Below are 27815 nucleotides of genomic sequence, written 5' to 3' on the forward strand. Positions count from 1 at the left end.
CTTCCTTTCTGAAACCAATAAAAATAAAAATAAAATAAAAAAATAAAGAAATGTGAACATCCACATGTCTCAGAAATGGTGTAAGAGGACCCATACTCAGATCTGGCTGACTGCTAACCCCAGGCCTGGATCACTAGGCGCGCTGCCTCACATTCTCTCCAGGTGACGAAGATCCTTTGCTTGACCAAACGTTAGCCAGCTCCTGAACCTTCCCCTAGGCCCATTTTGCACTTCCTTGTAAAATTTAGTTTTAGCAAGAACCCTACTAAGTCCCTTTAACCAGAACATCCCAGGTCCACATACACACCCTCCACATCTGAACACCTCCGATACCTGACGACTTCTTATCTACCATCCCCAAGGGGATTTCTAGTCACCTTGACCTGTGTTCAGCAAGAAGCCTGTTAGGTCAGTTTTGCCAGAATCCCTTCTCCCTGGTGTTTCCTTAGAGTAATTTCCCATCCACTGTCCCTCATCCTGCTCCGTGGCTCTACATTCCCACTTGCTTTCGCTCTATCTGAGTTGAACCCAATCTCTCCTCTCCGCTGCACAATTCCATCGCAGTGGTCCCTATACCTATTTCAGTAGCCCCTCTGACCTTGAATAAAGTCGTTCTTACCAGGCTTTCACAAGTGTCATTGACCATGTATATTTTTCTTTAACAAAGGAAAGACACTTCTCAGGTTTAGGTCCTGAGAGAGTAGAGAGCCGTTTTCTCATTTTTATTGAAGACTGTTAGCAGCATTTGCTGGACCATGAACACTTAGGTGCTCAGCTCTTACCACTTAAGGATTTTTAAAGAAATACTATGGTGAATCCTTTTGGAAAGCAAAGGATCAGCCCATTTTGTAAACCCATTATTACTGCCTCCAGATTGGGCTGGCTTGAACTAAACTCAGTTATTCCTCTGCTATACAGCAGGGGGCACCCTTGAACGGATTTTAAACATTTTTTTTTTTTCTCTAAGTAGTTGCTGAATGTGTGTTTGACAGTATGAGAGAAGAAACAGAGAAAGTAAAAAAAAAAAAAAAAGTTAAAAATGATTAAGTAAAGTTTTAAAGCTTCATGAAGCTCAGAAAAGGATAAAAGCAGTGGCAGAAAACCAATTGATGTGATTTCACGAATTGTTACTTAGAGGTCTCCTAACGTGCCCACATTCATTAGTTCCCAATCCATTTCAGTTTCATTTGTTACACATAACTATTTTTAGTTGGGGTTTGGTCCTTTTCACTTCCACATTTCCCCAATTCATAAGTGGTGCCTGCGGCACTGAGGAGGCCCCGGGAGTTTGGATATCAGTTTACACGGGCCTTCAGTAAATAGTCCGCCAGAGATCCACCCATCGCCCTGGCCTTCCCCTTCCCTCTCTCAGGTCCTCCCCAGCCTCCTCTCGCAGGGCGGTGCTGCCCGGAGCGCCAGCGACCGCGGCTCCAAACCTCGTTCGCTGAAACTTGCTTTCACCCCATTCAGAGCCATGCTTCGTGTGATTGTGGAATCTGCCATCAATATCCCTAAAACGAAATTTGGGAAACCGGATCCTATTGTTTCTGTTATTTTTAAGGGTAAGACAAAGTTTTCTTCCTTTTCTCAAGTCCTGTTTCGGAATGTTCGTGTTCTGGCTGCTATAATCTGATGACCCAGTGTTAACCAGCTGGGTCTCAAATTTCTCAGCCGTGAAAGAAACGCAAGTTCTTTCAACGTCTGCGTTTAGGCGACTGACAAGACCAAATCTCTGGCTTTCGCTGGAGTTGGTTTACCTGTGCAGGTCAGGGGAGGGGACCGATTCTCGTGGAAGGCATTTAATTTTCCCCAGGGCTTTGCAGTTCATTGATTGACCTCTTAGGTTAACTCTAATAAGGTACTTTCTGTAAGCCCTTGGAGGGAAAAACTGTATTTGTCAATCCCCAAATTTCAGGTATCAAAAAAGGTCTGTGTTGGTTCAAAGTAAGAGTAGTATGCACTTTCTTATAGTCCGTGCCAATGAGAAATGGGTAAAAGAGGAAAAAGTGCAATTTAATTGTCCAAGGTACCATTACTCTGTAAAAAACAGCCCCTCTCGGCTTGTCACTCACCAAGGAGGTGGGGGGAAGCTGTTATTTTGGATTAGTTTGTTTTCCCGTTATTTTGTGCCTCTTTGTAATTGTCCATCTCTCCAAAGTTGGGATGTTTTTTGTATGTTCTGTAGCTCTTAGGTTGCTCACAGGGAAAAGAGCCATGGCAAAGCACGCCTGCAGGTTGGGGATCTATTTGTAGTTTGGTCTCGCTGAATGACTTTGGGCAAGTGACCCAATTTATCTGGATGTCAGTTTTCTTTCTGCAAAATGGGTAAGGAGATTTTAGACTAGATCATCTTCAAAAGGCCCATTGTAATTCCAAAAGGTTATTATTCTATGACGTTTAATTGCAGTGGAAGGGGACAGGAGTGGCTGGTGTGACGGCACTCTCCCAGGCATTATAAAATGATTGCAGTTTTGACTGGATTGATGTGTCTAAATCTGAGTTTAAGAGTCTTTATCATTTTCTGTTTATCCATGATCATTGGTAAGGGCAGGAGGGTGAGAGTGAGAAAGGAGGGCATAGAGAGTGGGAGCCTTGATGGGCCCAGCTTTCCTGACCGCGCCTCGGCACCTTTCTCTCTTCCTCAGGAACCTGACTGCTTCTCTCTTCCAGGTTCTGGTTAATCTATGCCTGCCTCTTTTCTTTGTATATTTTATCTCTCTATTTCTCTTCTCAAACTTCTTCCTGTGAGTATAAGCAAAAAATGAAAGAAATGAAACTCAAAGTTGCCAAATGGTTGTTTTGTTTGAAGAAATTTGGGGGCCTTGGCCAGATAGCTCAGTTGGTTAGAGCATCGTCCTGATATGCCAAAGTTGTGGGTTTGATCCCCAGTTAGAGCACATACAAGAATCAACCAATGAATGCATGAATAAGTGGAACAACAAATCAATGTTGCATTCTCTCTCCTTCTTTCTTCCTCTCTCTAAAATCAATAATAAAAAAGAACCTGAGAGCAAAAGTTGGATTCTTTTTTTAAAAAAATATATTTTATTGATTTTTTACAGACAGGAAGGTAGAAGGATAGAGAGTTAGAAACATCAGCTGCCTCCTGCACACCCCCCACTGGGGATGTGCCTGCAACCAAGGTACATGCCCTTGACCGGAATCGAACCTGGGACCCTTGAGTCTGCAGGCTGATGCTCTATCCACTGAGCCAAACCAGTTAGGGCAAAAGTTGGATTCTTTTTTTTTTTTTAATATATTTTATTGATTTTTTACAGAGAGGAAGGGAGAGAGATAGAGAGTCAGAAATATTGATGAGAGAGAAACATCAATCAGCTGCCTCCTGCACACCCCCCACTGGGGATGTGCCTGCAACCAAGGTACATGCCCTTGACCAGAATCAAACCTGGGACCCTTGAGTCCGCAGGCTGACGCTCTATCCACTGAGCCAAACCGGTTAGGGCTAAAAGTTGGATTCTTAAAGGACAATGTATCTTGAGAATCTTGTTATTAAATATCATGTAGTCATATTATATCAGAGTTTATTGACTTGTATTAAGTTAAAAATTTTTCCCTTGAAACTATTACATAATAGAGACATAACATGAAAAGTTTGTATCATTTGCCACTGATATGTAAAGACATGTAAATACATATTGGGTTCAACTGGGTGATGTCATTATTTGAGGCACATTAAGTAAATTATAAAGGAATTAGAGTTTAACACTATACTAAAATTTGACTTATTTGTCAAAAATTTTAAATGACTAAAAACATGTCTAAGGCTATAAACATTCAATTGAAAGTGGAAAACTTCATTTAAGTTGGGCAAATATAGTCTATCCAAACAATTACACTTATTATATTAACTCTAGTCTTTCATTCATTCATTCATTCATTCATTCATTCATCTGACAAGCAACCTGACAGAAGAAACAACTGTGAACTCAGAGTGGGAACATCTGGACTATGGCTGCTATACTGTGTAATGCATATATACATACATATATATCACAATAACTAATATGTAATTGTCAGTTTAAATTAAAAATGTACAAACAACAACAAAAACTAACAATCCAGAAGGGATTATACAACTAAAAAAGTGAAAATTCTCATCACCCCCCTCCTATTCTTTTTCTCTCCCCATGCTTACCACCTAAAGGTATACACTCTGAACAGTTTGAATTATTCCTGACTTTTGGTATAGACATGTGCTGGTAAGTTGTTTCAACCACTTCCTGTTACAACAGTGTTGTAACAGATTACATCCTTACAGTACATACTGTGGTGAATCTTTCTGAAGTCAGATTACCTGGTGTGTGTGTGTGTGTGTGTGTTTCTTGTCTTTTCTCTTAAAGATGGGTTTGCTGAACATTGCCACTAAGTTCCATTTTCCTTTTGCTTATATCTTACTTCTGTGTCAAATCTCTTGAAAAGATTGATTGAGAGGACATTTTCTCAATCAATTGTGCTTTTACAATGTGGCATCATTGTATTCATATGAAATATCAGACTCCTAGGGAGCATTTTGTTGCAACTATAGCGATTTTCTCATTCCATCCTTATGATATTGTCCATTCCGTCAGTAGAATTGTCTCTCACATCTTTGCCTTGTGGACTGGCTGCTGCTATTGTCCAGATGGTTATCAAATCATTGTCATGTTAGCCCGGCCAGCGTGGATCAGTGGTTGAGCATTGACCTATGAACCAGGAGGTCACAGTTCGACTCCCAGTCAGGGCACATGCCTGGGTTGCAAGCTCGATCCCCAATAGGGGGTGTGCAGGAGGCAGCCAATCAATGATTCTCATCATTGATGTTTCTATTTCTCTCTCCCCTCCCTTCTTCTCTGAAATCAATAAAAATTTAAAACATGAATTGTCATGTTATTACTTATTTTTCCAAATACCTCTTATTTCATTTGGACCTGTTTTTGGAGTGAAACCCTAGATATTGCTGGGACCCCTCCCCCTCTAATGAGCTTATCAACTTTGTAGTCTGGAGTAAATCACTTGACCTCTTTGAAAATCTTATTTTTCTTCTTTTGAAAAATGTGACTATGATGGCTTATTTGTTTGGGTGTCCAGAATGAGTCACCCCAAGATGTATCTCTGTGGTATGCAATTACTTTGAGCTAAAGGCAAATTTAGCCACAGGCCCAAGAGAAACTTCTGTCTCTCCATCCTGCCCCAATTACCTAAAGAATTTGAATTAGGGGACTTGCCCTTAATAAATATTATCAGAGATAACTTCTTTTGACCTACCTATATGGCAGAGCAAACTTTTTTTTACTAAAGGACTGCTCTTCTTATCGTCTTGCAATGACCCTTTGAAGCCCCCAAGGTGCATTAGCTCATCCCCTAGCTCAGGGTGTCTTACACACTCCAATTCCCCTTTCGGTCTCTGAACTTCTCCTGCCTGTGGGGTCTCTGATTCTCTCATGTATGAAGGGCTCTTTCACATATATATGTGTTAAATATGATTATTTTCTCTTGCTAATCTGTCTCATGTTTATTTGCTTACATCAGCCAGAAGAACCTTGTGGGTAGAGAAATTTTGTTCGTCCCCCGCATCTGAAAGGGAGTAGAGATTCCCCAAGGCCGTGATTTGTAGAGATTCCCCAAGGCCGTGATTTATGCAATAGAGGGTTTTCTGACTATTCTTAGTAAAATCTACTTTGTTATGTGAAAATATACAGTTGAATTTTTAAAAATAACCTTTTAAATAAGCAGAAAATCTGTGAGATTCTATTTAAGGATGGTGAAGTATGAGGGGAGAAAGATCCAGTGGGTCTCATTCACCATCATCTATGAAGGCACCTGGTGAGTGGCCCGCAGGGCACCTTCGTTTACCCAGGGTGCACCATAGGACTAGTCAAAGAGATTCCCAGTGGCTCAAACTGACAATCACGTCGTGTTGATATTGCCCTAGGACCACTGTATTGTACAGGCATACCACATTTTATTGTGCTTTGCTTTATTGCTTTGCAGATTTAGCATTTTTACAAATTAAATGCAAGATCTTCCACCAGCAAAAAGATATGACTTGCTCTTTTATGATACTCTCTTTATTGTGGTGGTCTGGAACCAAACCCAAGATATTCATGTATTTGCAAAACACTTCAGAAGGCAAAAATGTTTAACCTACTGAGTCATCCATTCCCTTCACTTCCGGGAGAACAGAGTTTAGACACTCACCACTAAGGAAAGTGGCCCCACCCTGTTGAAGCATGGGAACTCTCAAAGGCACATTTCTCAAAGCACATTTTACAGGCTCTCAGTCATTTGTGAAACCACCGCTGCCTTACAAAAATCAATCAGTGTGGCTTGTTTTTCTTCCTTGTCCACAGCATCTCCTGTGCATGCCCTCAAGGTGCTGGCACTTGAGGGCTTGGGTTTACTGGTGAGTTACTCCATCCCCATGGGATTTGGCCCTGCCAAGAGGCATGGGATTTTCATACCTCTGCAACACCTAGCACAGGTTGAATATACATTTAATTTAAATTTAGTTTAGTTTTTTGTTGTTGTTGTCAAGGTAACATTTGTTTATAACATTATATAACTTTCAGGTGTACAACATTATAATTTGAGATCTGTATATACTACAACATGCACACCATTAATGACTCAGTAAATTAAAGACTTTTGCCTTTTGAAGTGCTTTGTAAATCCATCCATTACCATACAATTGTTGAATATACATTTCAAATGGTGCCCAGGTCATGGGCCTCAGAGAAGCCAGAGTCATGTCAGGTAGGGAGCCATTCACTCAGGGACTGAGTGGCCTCATGCCTTTGCCCTTCCCTGCACTGGCATCCACTTCCTGTCTGCTCCTGGGCTGCCTTAGTGGTACCTCCTCCTGCTCCCCTATAATTGACATGGGACCTGCATGGGGCTTTGGGTTTCCATGGAGGTGACTTGGTCTTGATTATACATCAGCTACCACCTCAATGTCTCTAATCGAGGAATTGATGATGTATATTATTGAATTTTAGTTCATTTAAATGTGCATAGCCACAAGTGCTTGTTGGTGACCGTATTGGACAGCACAGAGAGTGGGAGAACAGCTACAGTGGTTAAGAGTCCAGGACTTCCTCCCACTCACAGTTGCCCAGCATCTCTATACCTCAGCTGTCTCATCTGCAAAATGGAAAGATCAATAGTCCCACAATGAGCATGAGTAAACAGAAAGTGTGTAGAAAGTGCTTTAAATGTTTAGAGCAACTTGGGTCTCCCGGAGATTCTAGGTGGGTGGACAGCCTGAGTGACAGCCACTTACTATATACCAGCACCATCATTTATTAAATTCTTACACTATCTACTCCTGTGTGTATGATCTTATTTAATCCTCACATCATTGTTAGGAATAGGTATTATTATCATCTTTATTTTACCCATGGGGAAACTGAGGCAGAGACAGGTCAGGATTCAACTCGGGACCATCTGACTCCAGAGTCTCTGCGTATTCCCTGAGTCATGATGGATGAAGAGATACAACCTGTGCTGAAAGCAACCAAGTTACATTATGAATGCTTCTCCCCACGCTGAGTGGGTTGGGTTGTTTGGTATGTTGGGGTCATTTGGACCCAGTCTGTAACTGGAAGAATGTGTACCAAGAACAAAAGGATTAAAAAAAAAAAGAAATAAAACCCAGCCCTCCTGGGGTAAGTTTCCACAGGGCGAGGAAAGCCTTTATGACATGCTGTGACTCAGAAGCTGGGAGCTGACATAGCTTAGCAGTGAATTAGTTCCTCTGAATTCCACGCCAGAGCCATTGTATTAGCAGTGACCAAAGCTCTGACTTATTACTGTACATGTAAAGGATTAAAAATTTAATATTTTTGGCAGGGTGAATCTTTACTTCACCTCTCCTCAGTTCTCTGGTTTATAACTGTCATCATTTTTTACATCCCAGTAGTACAACCTGTAAGTTAAAAAATATATTTCTCTTTCTCTCTCTTTCATTATTAAAAAAATCAAAATTTTTCCTTTTGCTTTCCTGTCTTCACTGCCTGGGCCGTCACTGTCTCTCTCTTCCTGCTGTCTTGCTGCTGTTTCTTCCTACTGCTTCTCTCAAACATCAATTCACTCAACAAGCATTGATCAAGAGCGCACTCTGCCAGACTGTGTGCTCAGCACTGCAAATCAGATGAGGAATAAGCCAGACATGGCTCCTGCCTGCCTGCAGCTTACAGTCTAGTGCAAGTCCTAGTTCTGAGTGAACTCCTGGAGGCATGACCATTATTTGCAGGTCATATTGAAGATGAGAGCTTACTAGCTGTGAAACACTGCTCTTGGAGCGTCACATACATTTATTCATTTAATTCTCACCAAAAAAATGAAAATTTTCATTTTGTGACTGAAGAGACCAAGTCTTGGGGAGAGTGGGTTGCCTCATTCAAGGTCGCACAGCAGGTTCCAGGTGGAGCTGGGACCCGTACACCCAGCTGAGGGGGTGACATCCCTGTGTCCCTAGGCACACGCCCAATCAGGCATCAAACCCAAAAACTGGGTATGACCTCTTACCAGGAATCGAACCTACAAACCTTTGATGCATGGGACTATGTTCCAACCAACTGAGCCACACCAGCCAGGGCTGTCCTCATTTTTGAGGTGAGGAGATTGAGTCTCAGATGGGGCAAGAGTGTCCGAAGCTGGGCAGCCAGGAAGAGGCAAGGAAGGACTAGCACCCCAGTCCCGAGACTCTTGGTCCTGCACACTTTTACCGTGCTGCGTGCATGGCTGGCTTTCTTTGTGCTTGACATCTCCCTTCATTCAGTCTATCTCCACCCCATCCCACTAACAGCAGCAATCCACAAACTCCCGATGCCAGCACTGCCTCAAACCTGCAGCAACTGACCAGCCTAGCTCGCCAAGGAGCCCAGAGGTCAAAGCCATGCATCGCACGGGAAGGAGGGCTGAGGACATGCATGAAAACTGCTGCCAATGGCAAAAATCCTCTTCAGAGAGATGATTAACATGGGACGTGGGAGCTGAGGCTGGAGCCTAATTTATCTAAACGTTTGTTGCCCGGGAGGGATAGGATTAAATGAGCAAGATTTTAACTCAGTGCTTTGTGCTTATTTTCAAAGTTCTTTTCTGTGACTATTTTCTTTTTTTAGAAAAAATATATATGTGTATATATTTTTTAATATTAATTTTTTATTGATTTCAGAGAGGAAGGGAGAGGGACAGAGAGATAGACACATCAATGATGAGAGAAAAATCATTGATCAGCTGCCTCCTGCACACCCCCTACTGGGGACTGAGCCTATGCCCTTGACTGGAATCAAACCCAGGACCCTTCAGTCCTCAGGCCAGTGCTCTATCCACTGAGCCAAACCAGCTAGGCTATTTTATTTTCTCTTATACCATCTCTCGGAGACAGGAAGAGCAGAGGACCTGGATCCTCTTCACGTTGTCTGAGGGAGGCAGTTTATCATTCCAGCCAACACATGGGAGTGTCCCCCGTGTCCTAGGCACTTTCACGCTTTCTCATTTGATTATAGACCCAACAGTACGCTTTCCATCCCCTCTTAAAGGACACTCAGGCCTTGAGCTGCCCCTTGGAAACTCTAGGAATTCTCCATCTCTTCAAGCTGCGTTTGAAGGGAATTTGCCAAATAGCAGCCTTCATCCATCGTCTAGCAAATATTGCCTCAGAAACATAGGCAGAGGCAGGAGAGGCTAAGAGGCTTGGGAACCAGAACAGCTGCATTCAAATTCTGGCTTTGTTTCTTAATAGCAAATGACCCTGGACAAGCGACTTAATTTTACTCAAAAGAAGGTTAATAATAATTAACAAGTAATATATACAAAGCCCTTAGAAGAGTGCCTGGCATATTAGGAGCCCTATATATGGCAGCCATTATTCCTGGGCATTAGGTATCAATATTTATTAATGAACAAGTCTAGATACAGAGAGTTGGAGTAAATGGCCCAAAGTCACTCAGCTGTAATGGTGAAAATGTGGCAGGTCGCCTGGCACCCTCAGCTCAAGGAGTTGGTAAAGAGCACAGGTTTGGAAATGAAACTGACTTGGGGCTGCAGCTCAGCTCTGCTACTTAGCTCCGGGGTCAATTCCCATCACAGAACCTCTGTTTCCTCATCAGTCAAATGGGGATTTCTAACACCTCCCTTGTAAGGATTAGATGTGAATGTGTTTAGCATGCCACACACAGAATAGATACTCACATGCAAAATAAATGAACAAACCAGAAGGGCACAAGGCTCCGTTCTTTTTTTTTTTTTTTTTTTTTTTAATATATTTTATTGATTTTTTTACAGAGAGGAAGGGAGAGGGATAGAGAGTTAGAAACATCGATGAGAGAGAAACATCGATCAGCTGCCTCCTGCACACCTCCTACTGGGGATGTGCCCGCAACCAAGGTACATGCCCTTGACCGGAATCGAACCCGGGACCCCTGAGTCCGCAGGCTGACGCTTTATCCCCTGAGCCAAACCGGTTAGGGCAAGGCTCCGTTCTTGATCGAGGCAGCCAGTCCAGGTGCCTGCCTACCTGGGCTTCCTCCACCTGCAGCTGGGCAGCTGGCAGAGCTGGAGCATGACCACTCCCTGGGGCCAGCCTTTAGGAAGAAGATTCTGTGTGAGTCATTCAGATCCACTCAGCTTGACCGCAGTTCCCTCGGATTTGGTTTTGATCCAGGAGTTGTATGCCTGAAAGGGCATCTCCAGAGGCCAGTGGGGCACTGGATGCGGAAAGCAGAGCAGGGACCCTGCCTGCCTTTTTGTCTGGGCGTTCCTGTTGATCAGTGATATCAGTGACTGCTTCAGAAATGTGCAAACACAGCCTTGCTTTGTATCACAGCTGCCTTTTGGCCAAAATGCCTTTCCCCTAGAACCCGTTTGGCAACCTCTCCTGGAGCCGCAGGGCAGCCAGGTTTGGGAAATAAAAAGTCAGAGATACTGCTTTAGCCAGCTTGACCTGGGCAGGCCACATGTCTCGAACTGCCCCGGGTTCCTCTAAGTCCTGAGGACAGAAGACTCTTCTGCTAGCCCTTCCCAGAGCCTTCCTGGTTCTTGTGGAAATTCTCCCAGATGCTGGTGGCTGCCGGGGAGAGGTAGACACTGCCCACATACCAGCTGCCCCAGGGGGCCTCAGGGCTCTGGAACGGAGCCAGGCGAGAGAACGGTTCCACCAGGGCTGTGCCCAGTGCCACTGAGCACTTCCTCTGGGCCCTGCCCTCCAGGAAGGGCACCACAGCCTGGACAACCGCCTGGGTCCACAAGGGTTGCTGCCAAGCTGCTATAGTAAGAAATCCTAGCTCTTTTTTTAAAAAAAATATATTTTATTGATTTTTTACAGAGAGGAAGGGAGAGGGATAGAGAGCTAGAAACATCGATGAGAGAGAAACATTGATCAGCTGCCTCCTGCACACCCCCGACTGGGGATGTGCCCGCAACCAAGGTACATGCCCTTGACCGGAATCGAACCCGGGACCCTTCAGTCCACAGGCCGACGCTCTATCCACTGAGCCAAACCGGTTTCGACAGAAATCCTAGCTCTTGTTGAGCTTGCTGGGCCCTGTGCTGAGCACTTCACAGTCATCCTCTAGCAACTCTAGTAATAATACTTTTATGAGCTTATGAAGTCCAATTCATTCAGATCATGGAGGGAGTACTATGTAGTGAGCACTCTGGGGAGAATAACAATATTAATAAAATACAGCTTCAGCCTTCAAGGGATCATTATCTAGTATTAATCTCCAACTTTGGAGACTGCTCTGTGTCTCTTTGCCGGAGTCTGGATCCCAGCTCTACCATTTCCTAGCCATGTGACCTCTGGTAAATTGCTTAACCTCTCTGTGTCTTGGTTTCCTCCTTTGTAACTGGGGATGATCAGTAACAGAATTCACCTCTTAGGTTTGTTGTAAAGATTAAATGAGACAGTCCATGGAAGTACTGGGAACAGCGACTAGTTCATAGTACGTAATAACGGTTAACCATGCATGAGTGGGCTTCAGGGGTGGGGGTGGGGTCTGTGAAATTCTAGGCCAAATAGTGGGTGACTTCGTGTGTATGTGTGAATATTTTTCAAAAGGAAGGGTCCGTGGCCTGGGGACGCAGAGATGAAGAAGTACTTCTGAATGGGAGGTCAGGTTTAGCTGCATGGCTGACCTGCTTACTTTGCCTACCGAAGAGCTGAGTTAAGGAAGCTTTGTAAATGACACCTCCACGTCTCCTGGGGCCCTTTGGTAAGACATAGCAATCTAACCAGTCAGGACTCAGGGGGACTTCATAAGACTCATGTACCTGGAAGAAAACTTAGGGATTATCTATTCTAAATTCACATGAGGGACTCTGAGGTCAATGGCTGAACCTTATGTCTCCCAGAGATAGCAGCTCAAAGAAATGGAGAGTTAACTGATGTGAAAGTCCAATCAGAAATGCTGGCCAACACCTGCCCTTTTCCCTGCAGAATTGTTAAGGCTCTGTGCGATGGTGTGTCTTTGAAAATATTTAAAATGTGTTACCATTATAGCTGTTACTTCCATGAGCACCTGGCTCTCCAGAGAATAGGGTGTGTGTGTGTGTGTGTGTGTGTGTGTGTGAGAGAGAGAGAGAGAGAGAGAGAGAGAGAGAGAGAGAGAGAGAGATACTAGCATATATATATAGAGAGATTTAATTTAAGGAATTGACTCATGATTATAGGGGGCTGACAAGTCTGAAATTTGTGGGGCAGGCTGGTAGGCTGGAAACCCTGCAGGATTTCTGTCAGAGGCAGGATTACAGTTTTGAGGCAGAATTCCTTCTCCAGGAAACCTCAGTTTTTTCTCTTAAGGCCTTCAACTACTAGTATTTGGACAAAGCCCACCCATATTATGCAGAGTAATCTGCTTTACTTAAAGACAATCCTATATAATAAAAGCGTAGTATACAAATTGTCCCCTCTACCGGGAGTTTGTCTGGGAGTTCGACCAGGGGGCGGGGCCTGCCTGGGGAAGGGAGGGAATACCAGGCCTAGCTGGCAGCCGCTAGGGACCTTACCAGTGCACTGGGCCTCTAGTTGATTATAAATGTTAATCACATCTATAAAATGCCTTCATCACAACATCTAGACTAGTTTTTGACCAAACAACTGGCATCACAGCTTAGTCAAGTTGACACACAAAATTAACTAATCACACTGGTCCGCTCAGCAATCCAGCCTTAGGAGTCACAGTGTCTCTTGAACCTTTTCAGTAAGAGTCCAACACACTGTCTGGTAGATGAATAGCAAAGGAAATGGTTCCGTGCAAGAGGGAGCATGCTGGCTTGGCAAAGAGTGCTTGTTCAGTTCTCAGGGAAATGTTACTCAGAAGTTGGCATGCAGGTTAATTACTGCAATGGTGACCTTCACAAAACTCAGAGAGAAGCAGGCGTAGCTAATCAGAAAACAGGAAATGCCCCAAAGAATGCCTTGAGTTCTGGTCTAGGGTGTATTCTGCATTTGAATCTGTTGTTATCTTCTGGGCTGAAAGTATTTAATTCCTTTCCATAGGAAGACATAGTCATCTTAATAAAATCAGAGTGGGAACAAGGGGAGGTGGTGATAATGGAGAAGGGAAATTTTCCATAATTTAATCTGATGTTTTGGGCCTGCAATTTCAACCTTTTTTTTTTTTTTTTTTTAAATAAAGAGGTAGAATTGAATAACTGAATACTAGTAATATAAACATGTGACTCTGTGGCTTCTGATAATAAAGGAATTTATCTATTTAAAAAAAAAAAGAATGTATCTATCTTCCCCCACCCCCATCCTGACATGTCTATGTGTAAGAATAGGCTTTTAACAAAATGCAACGTACACATATTTTGATAGAAATCAATCTCCTCCTTAAAAGGAATTCACCAGAAGGGAGAACTGGTTTGCTTTCCAGGAGGAGAGGAGCTAATGACAGCGACTTAACCTTCCCCTATTAGCTAGGGAGATAAGAGGTCAGTGTTTAAATGTACTAGTCCTGCGATGTTTTGTCTTTTAAAGGAAGAATTCAACTGAGTAAAGTTGAAGGTATAATTGGCTCCATTAAGTGATTCAGGATAGAGGGCAGTGCCCTTAGCATGAACATTGTGTGCAAGTGCAGGAGCACAGAAAGTTCCACCTGAATAGTCCCATCTGTTCTGTGGTCAACCTACAGCAGCTGGGACTCAACTGGTCCCCTTTGTTCTCCACACACAACTGAATCATGTCTTTAGGAACATATATTGGAAGAGTTGTTGGGCAACTTGGTTTTTTTGTTGTTGGATTATGAACTTTTTGACGTTAAAAAGTCCAGTTTCTAACACCCTCCTTCCCAAGTTGCTTGTATCAGCCAAATGAAGCTTAGCTTGGCATTCACGTCTTTATGGTGTGACCATAACCTTCCCACACAGCTTGGTTGCCTTTACTCCCTTCCACATCCCTTGGCTCCAGCCAATTGGGCTGTGCAGTGTCCCTAGACATGACCTTTTCTCTTTGCCTCCGTGGCTGACCCACCCACCCCATTTCCCCCACCTGGAGTTACCTTTTCTCCCAGCTCCACATCCGGTCCATCCTTGTCCTGTGATCCCCAGCTCAGCCTCTGCTTCCTCCTCAAGGGCTTACCTGGTGCCCACAGCCCAAAGTCACCTCCCCTTCTCCTGAATTTGTATTTTCATCTGTACCTCTCTGATGCCAACTGAAGCCATCTGTCTATATCAGTCACATCTACCTCCCTGCTGGAGCACCTGAGAGCAGGAACCATGTCTTAGGTATCTTTGCATCTTGCACAGTGTCCAGCTCAGTGCCTGACAAGTGATATTTCAAAGATGTTTGTTGGATGGAAGAATGATGATGTTGATTAAGGTTTGTGGAAGAACTCACTTACTGACCATTCCCATGGGCTGAGCTATGAGGTCCCTTTGCCTGACCTGGCCACTCATTATTCCCATCACCGACCCTCTTTTTTTATATATATACTAGAGGCCCAGTGCACAAAATTTGTGCATGGGTAGGGTCCCTAGGCCTGGCCAGCAATCAGGGCCGATCGGGGCCTCCTGGCTGCCCGCCAGGGCCTTCCTTCCAGCAGCCAGCCAGGGCCTCCCTTCCCCAGAGGTCATCCGGGGCCTCCCTTCCCCAGCTGCCAGTTGCCGACCAAGGCCTTCCTTCATTCTGTGCCACCCCCGGTGGTCAGCGCACGTCATAGCAAGCGATCGAACTCCCGGTCTCCTGGTTGAACTCCCGAGGGGACACTTTGCATATTAGCCTTTTCTATATATAGATATCACTGATCCTCTTACAGGAGGAAACTCCAACATGAAAATGAAGCAGGCAAGAGCATGGTAGGCTTTTTCTACTGGGTGAAAATGTGCATAGGGATTTGTTTGGTTCCTCTATTCCAAAGCCCATATACGCCATTTGTAGAATGTTTTGAGACCTGGAGTTATCTTATACTCGTCTCTTTCCCCAGTTACCAGCACACAGCAGGTGCTTAATAAATGTTTAAAAATGAATGAATAAACAAGTGACCTTTTTTACATTCCTCAACTACTGACTCTGGACCAGCCCTGTTCCTACTGGGGGCTAGGAGGGCCAGTATATACCACCCTCAGCATTATAGTCTGGCAGTGTGTCTTCTCCTATTCTGATTCCCAGGTCAATAACTAGGCTTGGGATTCAATTCAAATGAGCAAGTACCAACTCTTTCTTTCTTTCTTTTTTTAAATATATTTTATTGATTTTTACAGAGAGGAAGGGAGAGGGATAGAGAGTTAGAAACATCGATGAGAGAGAAACATCAATCAGCTGCCTCCTGCACACCCCCCACTGGGGATGCGCCCGCAACCAAGGTACATGCCCTCGACCAGGATCGAACCCGGGACCCTTCAGACCGCAGGCTGACGCTCCATCCACTGAGCCAAACTGGTTACAGCAGTACCAACTCTTTCTACAGCCTCTCTGGTACTCTGGCTCCTCCCTTAGCTCCCTGCCTGGAATCCTGGGGAATTAGAAACTGAAATTTGCTTCAATACCATCCTTCAGTGATTCAAGTACTACTACTGCAAGCTCCTGTGTCCAATTTCTGAAAATTACTTGCTGTCTTCTCTTTTATTTACTTGCTGGGACCTCTTGCAATTGCCCACCTTCTCCCTTGAAGGTCTGCTGTGGTCTCAGGGTCCAGATTCACTCCCTCCCAACTTAGTTCTCCAACTACGCAGCCGAGGTCATGGCAGCAAGGGTGGTGGTGAGCTGGAGAATGAGTGATTAATAGTATCAGTTTATGCAGGAATTCCTAACCTTTGTCAAGGTTACCAACTCATTTGAGAGTCTGATGAGAACAACAGACTCTGTCTCCAAAAATCATAGATGTAATATTTTGTGTATTGGAGCAAATAGTCTTAGAGAGTCTCAGAATGCCCTGAAACCTGATCTTGGACTTCCCTGTGGCCACTGCCCAGGATGCCAAACCACATATGATATTTATGCATTTTCTTTTTTACCCCAGGAATTCCTACGTGGTCCTCACTATGAGTTTATTGAGTCCTTACTATGTAACAATTCACCCAGTTATTCGTTTATCAGTACTTTATTAACAAACTATTTTATGCCAGGCATTGCTTTTTGTACTCAAGATGTAACAGTTATTTTTTAAAAATACAGTTCTTTACTGAATTTATAGTATAGAGTTATTAATTAAGTAATCACACTAATGAATATTAAATTAGATAGTAAAATCAGGACTTTGAGTGGATGTTTCATTTCATGTGATTTCTTTATCTAATGTTTCTGGCAGCTTCCAGTGAGGCACTGCGGTGTGGTAGCAAACACACACTCAGGTTTGGTACCTGATGTAGGTTCAGATTCTGGCTCTGTTTCCTTGTTAGCTGGGTGACCTTATTAGCTTCTCTCAATTCCTTGTCGGTAAAATGGGGATGAGAATGTTGACCTTGCAGGGCTGTCTTCAGGATTTAGACATGCAGTAGAAAGCACGGCCTGGCACTTGTAGGTGGATATTTAGGGGAAGCTGCTGTAATTGTGGGTAAAAGCCATTTTACCCAGCTCCTTATGCTTAAAAATCCTTTGCATGGATCCTCTTTCTCTCAAGAGCACTTGTACTGTAACTAGAGAGGAAGATTGAGAGGTTTCTGTGGATGAGGGGAGGGTGAGTGGGCTCAACATGGAAGTGTGGGAGAGGAAACCAGGACAGCTGCTAGTGACATCAGACTCAGATCCAGTGAGAGGCTGTGAGCCCCCAGAAGGGCCACAGTCAGAGCTCATGGGTCCAGGTAGGAGCTGAGGGTAGGGTCATGCTGCAGTTTGAAAAGGGAAGCCAGTGAGGCTTTGGAAGCCCACTCAAGTGGAAAAGTTAATGCTTAGCAGAGGGAGGGCGATGACTCATGGCTTTGCTATGCTGAGGTCTTGGAAGAATGAGGTGGTGAGTCCCACTGCTTGCCATGTGCTGGGAGCCTTAGCAATGTGACATTCTGCTGAGCAAAACACATTACCTCCTACATTTCGCTGTAGTGGAGGGGAAGCTGAGGGTTGGTTCAAAGTGTGGCCACCAACGGGAGACTGCCTGGGTTTAAAACGTGGCCCTGCTTCTTACTAACTGGGTGACTTTGAGTATGTTACACAGCTTCTCCGTTTCCTTAGCTGTGAAAGAGGGATGGAAATAATTGTACATACCTCCTAGGGTTTTTTAAGGGGAATCAATGATGTGAGAGAATAGAAAATACATATGTTGGTGTCCCCCTGCAACCCTGTTCCTGGCACAGGGCTCCTGAAACCCTTGTAAATTCCTGCGTGATACAAGCAGTAGGAGCATGTCTTGTTCTAGTAGCTGGTCTTTGACCCTGTCCCTGACACAGGGCTCCGAAAACCCGTGTGAATGCCTAAGTGATAAAAGCACTAGGAGCATCATTTGTTCTCAAGAGGTTATTCTGGGGCGGGGGGCGGGGGAGCTCCTGGATGAGGGCTGGTCACAGAAACACCAGGCCGGAATGAGAAGCTTGGAATTTTCAGCCCCACCCCCCACTCTTCTAGGCAGGGGAGCACATTCATGTATTGGGAGGGTGATGCACCCTAACTCCATGGGGACAGAGCTTGGGACCCTCTCAGACCTGGCTGTATGTACCTCATCTGGCTGTGCATCAGTATCCTTTATCATATCCTTTAATAAACTGGTGACATGAGTTCTATGAGACGCTCTAGCTAATTAATGGAACCCACCGAGGGGGTGGTTTATAAGTGAACTGTCAGAAGCACAGGTGACAACCTGGACTTGCTTTTGGTGTCTGAAGTGGGAGGGGCAGCCGTCTTGTGGGACGAGCCCTTAACCTGTGAGACCTGGAGCTATCTCCAGGTAGATAGCGTCTGAAGGGGTTAAATTGTAGAACCACCCATCTGGTATCGCAGAAAATTGTTTGGTGGGGAACTCCGCTCCATACATCTGGTGTCAGAAGTGCTGTGTTTTGTGTGATGGCAAAAGAGACACACAGGAGGAAACGCTGTTTTGTTTTCTGAAAACAGATGAGCAAACATTAGCTTTGATTTTGGTAAGGATCTGGAGACAGAGGGGCCTAATAGGAGCCCCTGCCTCTTGGGACTTCGCTCCAAGAAAACTTACACACCAGCTGGATTGACGGTGACTCGACCAGGCAGGCGTGCTATCGAGTCTCTGACACAAAGACAACCTTGGGTCTTCAGATAAGGTGGACCAGGAGTAAGTGCAACAACCCCCCCCCCCCAACTCTCTGTGTCCTGGAAAGTGTTTATGTGTGAATTACTTGTGCTGAGGCCTGTGGGAGGGAGTCCAGCTTAATCTTTAAACTGCATCAGGGTCTTGACCACACACAGAGGCACCATGGACTTCAGAGCTGGAACTCCAGGTCCTACCAGTGCACCTCTGCCACGTGTGAGCTCAGACACCTTTCTTAACTCCTTTGAGTCTCATGTCCTCGTTTATAAAATGGGGACACCTGCATGCCAGAGGTTAGCTTTGTTGGTTTCTTTCTGCAAAAAGCTGGAGAGACAAAGGCCCTGGGTAATCTTGGTCTACAGGAACTGGTGAGGGAGAGGCAGGGGATTGCGGTATTCCCATATTTCTATGATTTTGAGTCCCCCATCCCTAGACCTGGGGATGGGAAAAACGTTTTAGACCGAAACCTGCTGTTGGGTTCGGAAAACTTTGATTCAGATAGCCCCTACCCTAGACAGGTGCAAGGGACACGCAGGCACATCGTTGGCCTTCAGGGAAATGTTCTTTGAATGAACAAATGAATGGTACCTGCTCTATAAATACTTCTAATTGATTGGTATCTCTTATTTTTTATTTGCAGATGAGAAAAAGAAAACAAAGAAAATTGATAATGAACTCAACCCTGTCTGGAATGAGGTGACTTCATTTTTTTTTTTTTTATCTTTGTTTCAATGGATAAACTACATCTGGTTACCCCATCTTTGGTCAGAGGTGAACACTTCCCTTTGGAAGGAGAATCTCTGCATTTCACCCCCACCCCTCCCGTCTCCCTTTGTGGCCAAGGAGACAGCAGAGCAGTTCAAGGAGACAGAGCACAGTGGCATGTCCTGTGCAGTGGAGGTGTGGTGAGCGGTGCGGTGAAGAGGGCTGGGTTCTAGCCTGGAGCAGCCTTGAGCTTGCTATGCGGCCTTGGTCCAGTCTTGTTGCCTGTGTGGGCACATCTTTAGAGCAAGGGGTGGTATTAGAACATCTTCAGAGTCCAGGGGGAACGCTCCATAATTAAAAACGTATCTGCTTGTGACTAATCAAGAGTGTATCACATGATACTTTGTGTGTCTGACTGAGTCAAGATATTTACTGTTTTTATTTTGACAAAATAATATATACCAGTATTTAACATAAAAATTTTGTAAACTTCAGATCAGCATAAAAAATTACCTTTGGCCCTGGCTGGTGTGGCTCAGTGGTAGAGCCTCAGCCTGTGAGCTGAAGGGTCACAGGTTTGTTTCCTGGTCAAGGGCATATATCTGGGTTGCAGGTTTGATCCCCAGCTCCAGTTGGGGAGCAAGTGGGAGGCAACCAATCAATGTGTCTCTCTCACATAGATGTTTCTCTTTCTCTCCCTCCATCCCATTCTCTCTAAAAAATCAATGGAGGAAATATCCTCAGGTGAGGATTAACAACAACAAAAAAATATATATTACTTTTGGTCATACTATCCAGAAGCAACTACTGTTAACATATGGGATATATCAATAAATGTTTATTGAGTAAATATATTTAATAAAATGTGATGTCTTAAAATTAGCAAATTAGCTTCATAAAGCAAGTACAGTTTCTTAACTTACTTTTTTACTATTATATCCTAAGCACATACCTATATCATTTCATTCAAAAGCATTTTTAATGACTATGTAATATTGTATTGAAGGGATATAATGTAATTTACTTACCTCCCTCCCCTGTATTTAATATATTTATAGATATGTGAAAATTGTAATTCTTTCCACTGAGTAGGATTTTCTTATGCGGGCTAATTTTTGAAAAGTTGACTGTCAGCCCCATTATTTTTTCCAATAGCCAGTCACACCTCCCTGGGTAAGTAAGTGCAGTGATAAATGTCTTTGATATTTTCACTAAGTCAGGAGGCTGTGAAGACTTCCTCTCCCAACTAGTTTCAATATCTCCATATGATAAAGACCATACCTTCTCACTGAATGAGGTGAAGGCAAAAAGCTTCTTAATGCCTTTCTGAAAAGCCCTCACACAGAGCTCCAAGAATAAAATAAGTAAAAGTACATGTACGTGTGCATTTAGTGCTTCAGGTCTGAGTGATGCTAGGGTGCCTTTTTATATTTGAGGTCAGACCACATGGGCAATGGCAGAGAGGTGTATGATCATGTGAGCAGATGTATCCTCTGCAGGGCATCATTCATCTGACCCCATTTTGTTTACCACCCATTTCCCCCCTCATATTGCAAAAGTATTTATCAAGCAGACTTTTTTTGTTAGTAATTCTTGTCCGAGGATATTTTTTTCCATTGATTTTTTAGAGAGAGTGGAAGGGAGAGGGAAAGAGAGAGAAAAACATTGATGTGAGAGACATATTGATTGGTTGCCTCCTGCACGTACCCCAACCAGGGTATGGGATGGAGCCTGCGACTGAGGTACATACCCTTGACCAGAATCGAACCCAGGACCCTTCAGTCTGGAGGCTGATGCTCTATCCACTGAGCCAAACCAGCCAGGGCTCAAGTAAACTTAATTGCAGTTTTATAACTGAAACCTAACCAAATGAAATGCCAACCCCAAACCCATTAGGATTAGTGGGTGTGTTCTAATATGAGCTATGAGACGATTTTCCATCCATTCCAGACCCATTACAAGGAGAATTAAATCTTCAGTAGATACTGCTTTATTTAATTCATTTATTACACAATCAGTCAAAGGCATCAGTGGTACTGTGTTGATTTTTTTTTCTTTTTTTACGTTTGTCAGTAGACAGTGATTTGTTGCATTAAGATGAAAGTCTCATCTGACTATAGCACTGGCCATAGTGGGACATTGAATGAGGGGCTGATGTATTTTAGAAAGTGTTTTCTAGATCATTCATCTCTTTGATAATATTATGTTTAGGAAGAGCAAGTAATTTAAAAATAGCCACTGAAGAAAACATTTTCACGTCTACATTTTATTTTATTCTTGCAACATTGTGGTAGGCATTGTCAGTTCTCTGACTATGAGGTAGGGGTTGGTGACGTGTCCAGGGACACAGAGCCTGGTAAATGGGAAGCCAGGAGTCACCACCGGTTCCTCAGAGGCTAAGTCTGGTTTGCTTTCTCACAACCCTCAGCAGCCTCCAGGCTTAGAATTTAATTTATAATTTAATCACTTCCATCTAACTATAAATTTGAAAGATTGACATTGGTGAAGATGACCCAGCGTTTAGTGTTGGTACATTTCATTGTATTCCCTGATCCTTTTAACAGCCTTTTTGTTTTCGTAACCTTTCTGTGGACAGATTTTGGAGTTTGACTTGAGGGGCATACCACTCGACTTTTCATCCTCCCTTGGAATTGTTGTGAAAGATTTTGAGACAATTGGACAAAATAAGTAAGTTGATTTCAACTCTTTTTCTCATTTGACATATTATCTTACTGTTGTTTATTTTGTTGAAGGAACACATCTTTAATAACATTTTATAATACTTCCAATGTAATCATACTTTAATTCCATGTCATCCCCCACTTCTGAGCCAATATCAGCTGTGGTTAATCAATCACGGTGCTTTTATTCAAATGTCTACTAGTATATTCCTAAAAGGCTGCAGACACTAAGCCACCACTAGTCTATCCAATTTGGCACTTAGTCTGAAAGCTACTTACACTCCAGAAACTTCTTTGTTAATTACATATAGTCATTTCCTACCTCTGGTGGTTTATCTGAACTGCAGCTATATTAGACACAGGCAAAATACTTTCTCCCAATTATGTGTGACCCTTATACATCTCATTCAAGTGATACTTCCAGCTTCACTTCCATTTTAATGTCTTATTAGCCTTTTAAACCCAACAGACCTAAAGCAGTTTCCTTGCCTTATTGCCACTATCAATTTCCAATGGGGGAGGGGGTGTGATGGTACGCCATGGTGACACCGAGGGTAGTCCCCTGGGTAAAGCTGGCGGTTCCCAACTAGGTTTCCAGGGGACAGAGTGACCTCAGTAAATTCACTCCATTCCTTGATCTGGACTCGGGCCTTATATAGACTCAGAAGCCAGTCTTAGGTAAACAACTCAAACCAAACTAGCTTATAAGAAACCTGTGCTTAACACCAGGTTACTTCCTTGTTATTTTCTGATGGAAATAAATGCTTGGCAGGAGGGCATTCCTGCTCTCTGATCACTGAATTCTCCTTTATGTCATACCACATAAGAAACCACATTACTCTGTATCCTTGATTGTAAGATGTCATTGACCATAAGAAGTACTATTAAATTAATAACAGGTTTGGGGGAGAAGGAAGCCTGATATTAAATACCTGTGTCAATTGTAAGGAGCATCCCAATTTGTAGTAATTTCATTCCTAGTAGAACGAGAATGCATTTACAAATGTATGCCTTAGCCTCAGGACATTTGGTATGATCAGAGGGCTGCCATGAGAGCAGTATGTTCAGGTAGGGTGACCATGTGCCCAGATTTGCTTAGGACAGCCCTGGTTTATGGCTGCAGCACAATGATAAATAATGCCTCTTTTGCTGTCAGCAGTGGCTTGGTTTGGCCACTAAATTAGATGGTCGCCCTAATCACTTGGGATATTGGAGAAGCACTGAAGAGGCCAGTCAGGTGCAGCTTAGAGAGCAGAAGCTGGGACAGGGAAAGGAGAGGAGGTCGTCAGAACCACAGCACACAGCTTTGTGAGCCACAACACAAGCTTTGGGTTTCATTCCTAGTCAAGCAGGAATCCATTAGGGGGTTTTGAATATGATCTGACTTATATTTTAGATTCTAAAATCACCCAGGCTTTCTGTGTAGTTGAAAGCAGTTAGGAAGCAGGGAAAACAATACCGGGAGACTGTTATGTGTTCATTTTACACCTGTTGAAACACAGTGGGGCCCCTGGATGACAGCAGTGATGGAAGAGGACAAATCCCCACCAAGGCCCACGTTGGCACCTACTTTGAGCGTTGGGTGTGTACTTCTGGAGACAGAGTTAATGTGCGGTCTATCTGGTCCTGGACATTTTTCTTTGCAACTTTGAACAAAGAAAATGACAGTGGGCCCTGTTATAAGGGTCCTAAAGTTGGGGGTCCGTGCGTCTTTCTGAGGTAGGTTGCACGTGGTGCCATGGTGTGTGCTGAGCAGGAACACAAAATGAGCAGCTGTTCCTATGGCATTGTTGGGACAGGGGAATTTTTAGGCCTAACGGAAAAAGGCAGATTCCAGGCCAAACCTGAAGCTGGTCTTCATTACGCTCTCAACCTTTCCCTCTCCTCCTTCTGGGAGGCTTCCTCCCCCTGACTTCTCCCAGCACCCAGTGTCCTTATTGCTGCTCCCGGCTCCCACTGGGCCTGCCCCCTGGGCCACATGTGCACCATCTGCCAATTCTTTTCTCCAACAAAACTTGTCTGTCCTGTGTCTTAGTCCTTCAAGGTCCTGCTGGCTGAAAGGAACTTTCCAGAAATAGATGATGGTGTAAGGGCTGCTAAGAGTTCACTGTGTTAACTTCCCAGGAACGATGACCTTGGGACTGAGATCACTATGACTTATCTGAAGGAGTGGACAATATGGGAATTCTGGGCCCTGAGGCAGGACCATTGGGGGAGGTCTTTGGTCTTTTCAGTTAGGAGATTAGTTCTCTGTCCCGCAGATTTCCCTGCATGGTTGTTTCCTGTCTTCCATGAAAGGCCCACCCTATCTGCTCTGGAGTGAACACTGTGTGATAATGATGCCCTGGGATGCCTGTCCTCTTACCATCCTCAGCCAGCAATTGTGACCTTTGGCCTTGTTTCCTCCAACTAAACAATGCGTAAATGTCAGTCACATTACCTGCAGGGAAAAAATTATACTCATAACTGTGTGATTGTTCAAACTATTTGTGTGTTTTGGCCCCATATCTTCTTCTTGGCTTTTCTACTAAAGCTTCAGCCTTTGAGGACTGCTCACCGCTCAGTGCTGGAACGTTTTCCTCACCTGGAAACACAGGGTGGGGGCAGAGGATTTTTCTCCCAGCTTAAGGAATGCCTTGCCTGTTAACTTTCCTGTTGCTGTGGAGACCGGCTGTGCAAATATGTCTGCTGTTCTAGGCTCTCACATCTGCTGCTCCGGGGCTTGTAAGCAAACAGTGCCAGGCTGCCTGGCTTTGCCTGTGCGTCCATGCCCACACTCACAGAGACTGCCCCATCCAATCCAAGGAAGTACAGTGCCTGTGTGTCACTAGCATCCCTCCTCAGGCATTGGGAGAGGGCTGGGCATTCAGTGCAGGCTCTATTCTTCCTCACTTTATAGTCATCCAACCAGCCAGCCAGACGGAATGATGGCAAGAGAAGAGCCGGAGGAGCCTCTTGGTCACATGACGAGCATGAAATGATATTTTTAGCTGAAACGTCAGAGTGGAAGAGTTTTCTCAGCAGCTGAAGAATGAGAGTTCCCTTTGAAACATGGCCACCAATCAGTGAGGATTTAGGGAGTGCCAGGGACTATGCTGAGCCTTTGAATGCATTATCCCTTTTAATCCTCTTAGACACCCTAGGAGGCAGATCTTGTTTTTTCTCAGAGAGGTTAGTGATCTGCTCAAGGTCACACAGTAGGTATGTGTCAGAGTCAGCATTTATATCCAGGCCTGTACTCTTTTTTCAAAAGTGTATGGTTTTATTGATTTTAGAGAGAGAGGAAAAGAGAGTGTGAGAAAGAAGGAGAGAGAAACATCAATGTAAGAGAAACACTGATTGGCTGCCTGCTGCATGCCCCCCCACCAGGGATCGAGCCTGCAACCTGGGAATGTGCCCTGACCAGGAATCAAACTGGCGACCTTTTGGTGCATAGGACGATGCTCAACCAACTGAGCCACACCAGCCAGGGCAGGCCTGTACTCTTGACTTTTACACTGTACTGAAAACCTAAAGGAACCAAAATGTAGGTGCAATGATTGGTTATCTTTTGGCTAAAATGGAAGTAACTTTTCTAATTTTGAAAAAAATAAGAGCACTCACTATCTACTGGTAGCTCCTCCCTAGGTGAACATTTTAAGTAGGCATTTTTATACTGTTGAATACTAAAGCACTCATGCTCATGCTCCACAATGGACAAGATAAATTCGGAGACTATAGCTCATCTTCACAATGACCTTAAGCAGAGGCGAGATTTGAGGCTCAGAGGGGCTGAGCCTGGGACACTGATCCCTTGGCATCCTGGTCCTGTTGAACTCCACTTGAGTTCCTAAAGAAAAAACATCTTCAGGAACTTGGAAATGTAGGAATGAGAGATATTTACAAATGTGTGTGTGTGTGGGTTAGGTTTTAGACAAGTACTCAAGGATATGTGTGGTCCATGCATCTGCTTCACCTCGCTCAGCTTTCACCACCATCTGAAATGTTCTTATCAATTTATTTACTAATTTGGCCTTCTACTAGACAGGAAGGTCCACAGTCATGGTGTTCAATGCTTAAACACCAGCACTTAGCCTGGCTCTTAGTAGGCCCTCAATAAATGTTTGTTGAATGAATGAATGAACAAGTGAATTTATGATACAACCACATCAATGAAATGTAACATTTCTAAAGAACCTTGCATCTAACAACTAGCCCACTGATAATGGGCCATTTATATGAATACTGTCCAGCTCAGCTCTCTGGAAGAGCTTTCTGATTCCAACTTGGGTTGAAGCTGCAAAGGAGTCAGAACATAAGGGGGTCGGATCACAAGAGGAACAAATACCTGTCCCAAAGCTCATGCTGTTTTATGTGGAGCTTCTCCCTGACACAAGCAAAAAACTAGATAAAATATATGTAACAATAGTTTTGGATATTGGAAATCAGCAGCATAGGACGATGATCCCTAAGAGAGAGGGGAGATAACTGTGAGCATCCAACGTAATGCCCAGAGACCATTACCAGGCTACAGGGAGAGTGAACTCAGCAGATCCACCCTGGTTGTCTCCCAGTGTTGGGGAGGTGCAGATGGGAGTCTAGAGCCACACACACACACACACACACACACACACACACACACGACCCCTGATTTCAGAGGGTTCTCTTAACACTTCAATTGAGTACTGGGCAGTGAGGAAACTACTCTCTGAGGCAGGAAAAAGAACCATCTGAATATTCCTTGAAACACACACAGGGCTGGGAATTGGTAATGCTCCCACCAGCCAGAGTGGGAAACCTAATTTATGAGCATTGGGAGAGTACCCAGAAAGATTTACTTTAGCAATGTGAAAAAACAATAGATGTTTTATTTTCCTAATATATAAAAACCCTGGGTTGTAATGACCAAGGCTTGACCAACCGGAATTCAGTGCAGTCAGCGCTGACTGCTGAGGGGGCTGCGAATCAGGGCTAGAGAGAGGCCTGAAGAGAGAAGCAGGAGCTGATCTGTTGCCTCTGTGGCAGCTTTTGATCAGCACTTGCTTCTCTCTTTCTCTCCCAGTCTGGCCAGCAGCCACGCCTCCATTTCTCTCCAGGCCTCCATGGGGGGTGCTGATCAGCCCTGCCTTTCTGATCAGGCCCTGTTGATAGGCCCAGAGACGCTGACTGGCATAGGAACTGACCAATCAGAACCAAATGTGGGTGCTGTGAAGAACCAATGGCTGCCTAGGAGGCGGAGCTTTTGACGCTGACTGGCATAGAAACCAACCAATCAGAACCAAATTGGCCAGCAGAGGAGGGTAGTTGGGGGCGAGATCAGGCTGGCAGGGGAGGGCAGTTGGGGGCAACCAGGCCGGCAGGGAGAGCAGTTAGGGGTGATCAGGCTGGCAGACAGGTGAGCAGTTAGAAGCCAGCGGTCCCAGATTGCAAGGTGACCCCAGTTGGAGAGGGTGCAGGCTGGGCTGAGGGAACTCCCCCTCTGTGCACGAATTTCGTGCACCGGGCCTCTAGTTAATAGATAATATCATTAGTAGGCAAGAACAATGAAACAAGTATTATAATTATATTCATATTCCATGGTTCAAGAAGGTAGAAGTATGCTTGAGCACGTTAAGTAGAGACATGGAAGATATAAAAAAGAACCAAATTGAACATCTAGAGATGCAAATTACAATGTCTGAGATAAAAGACCATAATTATCTCCCTTAGAGTTTACATTCCTAGTACTCTCCTTTATCCCTCCGTGTGTGCACTTGTGCATTCAAACCACCATCACATACACCCCCACACAAAT

The 27815-nt window shown here is 44.2% G+C and overlaps 1 protein-coding gene across 1 annotated transcript in view; it reads left to right on the forward strand.

Moving 5' to 3' along the window:
- Positions 1–1393: 1393 nt before the first annotated feature.
- Positions 1394–27815, forward strand: part of MYOF (myoferlin) — a 134470-nt gene continuing 108048 nt past the window's right edge. Inside the window, exons 1-3 of the mRNA XM_080687487.1 lie at positions 1394–1562; positions 19297–19352; positions 21958–22049. Of these exons, the coding sequence (XP_080543613.1) occupies positions 1475–1562; positions 19297–19352; positions 21958–22049 (236 nt within the window). The 5' untranslated portion in view covers positions 1394–1474. The remainder of the gene's footprint in view (positions 1563–19296; positions 19353–21957; positions 22050–27815) is intronic.

The sequence above is a fragment of the Plecotus auritus genome (genome assembly GCF_963455305.1).
Source record: "Plecotus auritus genome assembly, chromosome: 9".
NCBI lineage: Eukaryota > Metazoa > Chordata > Mammalia > Chiroptera > Vespertilionidae > Plecotus > Plecotus auritus.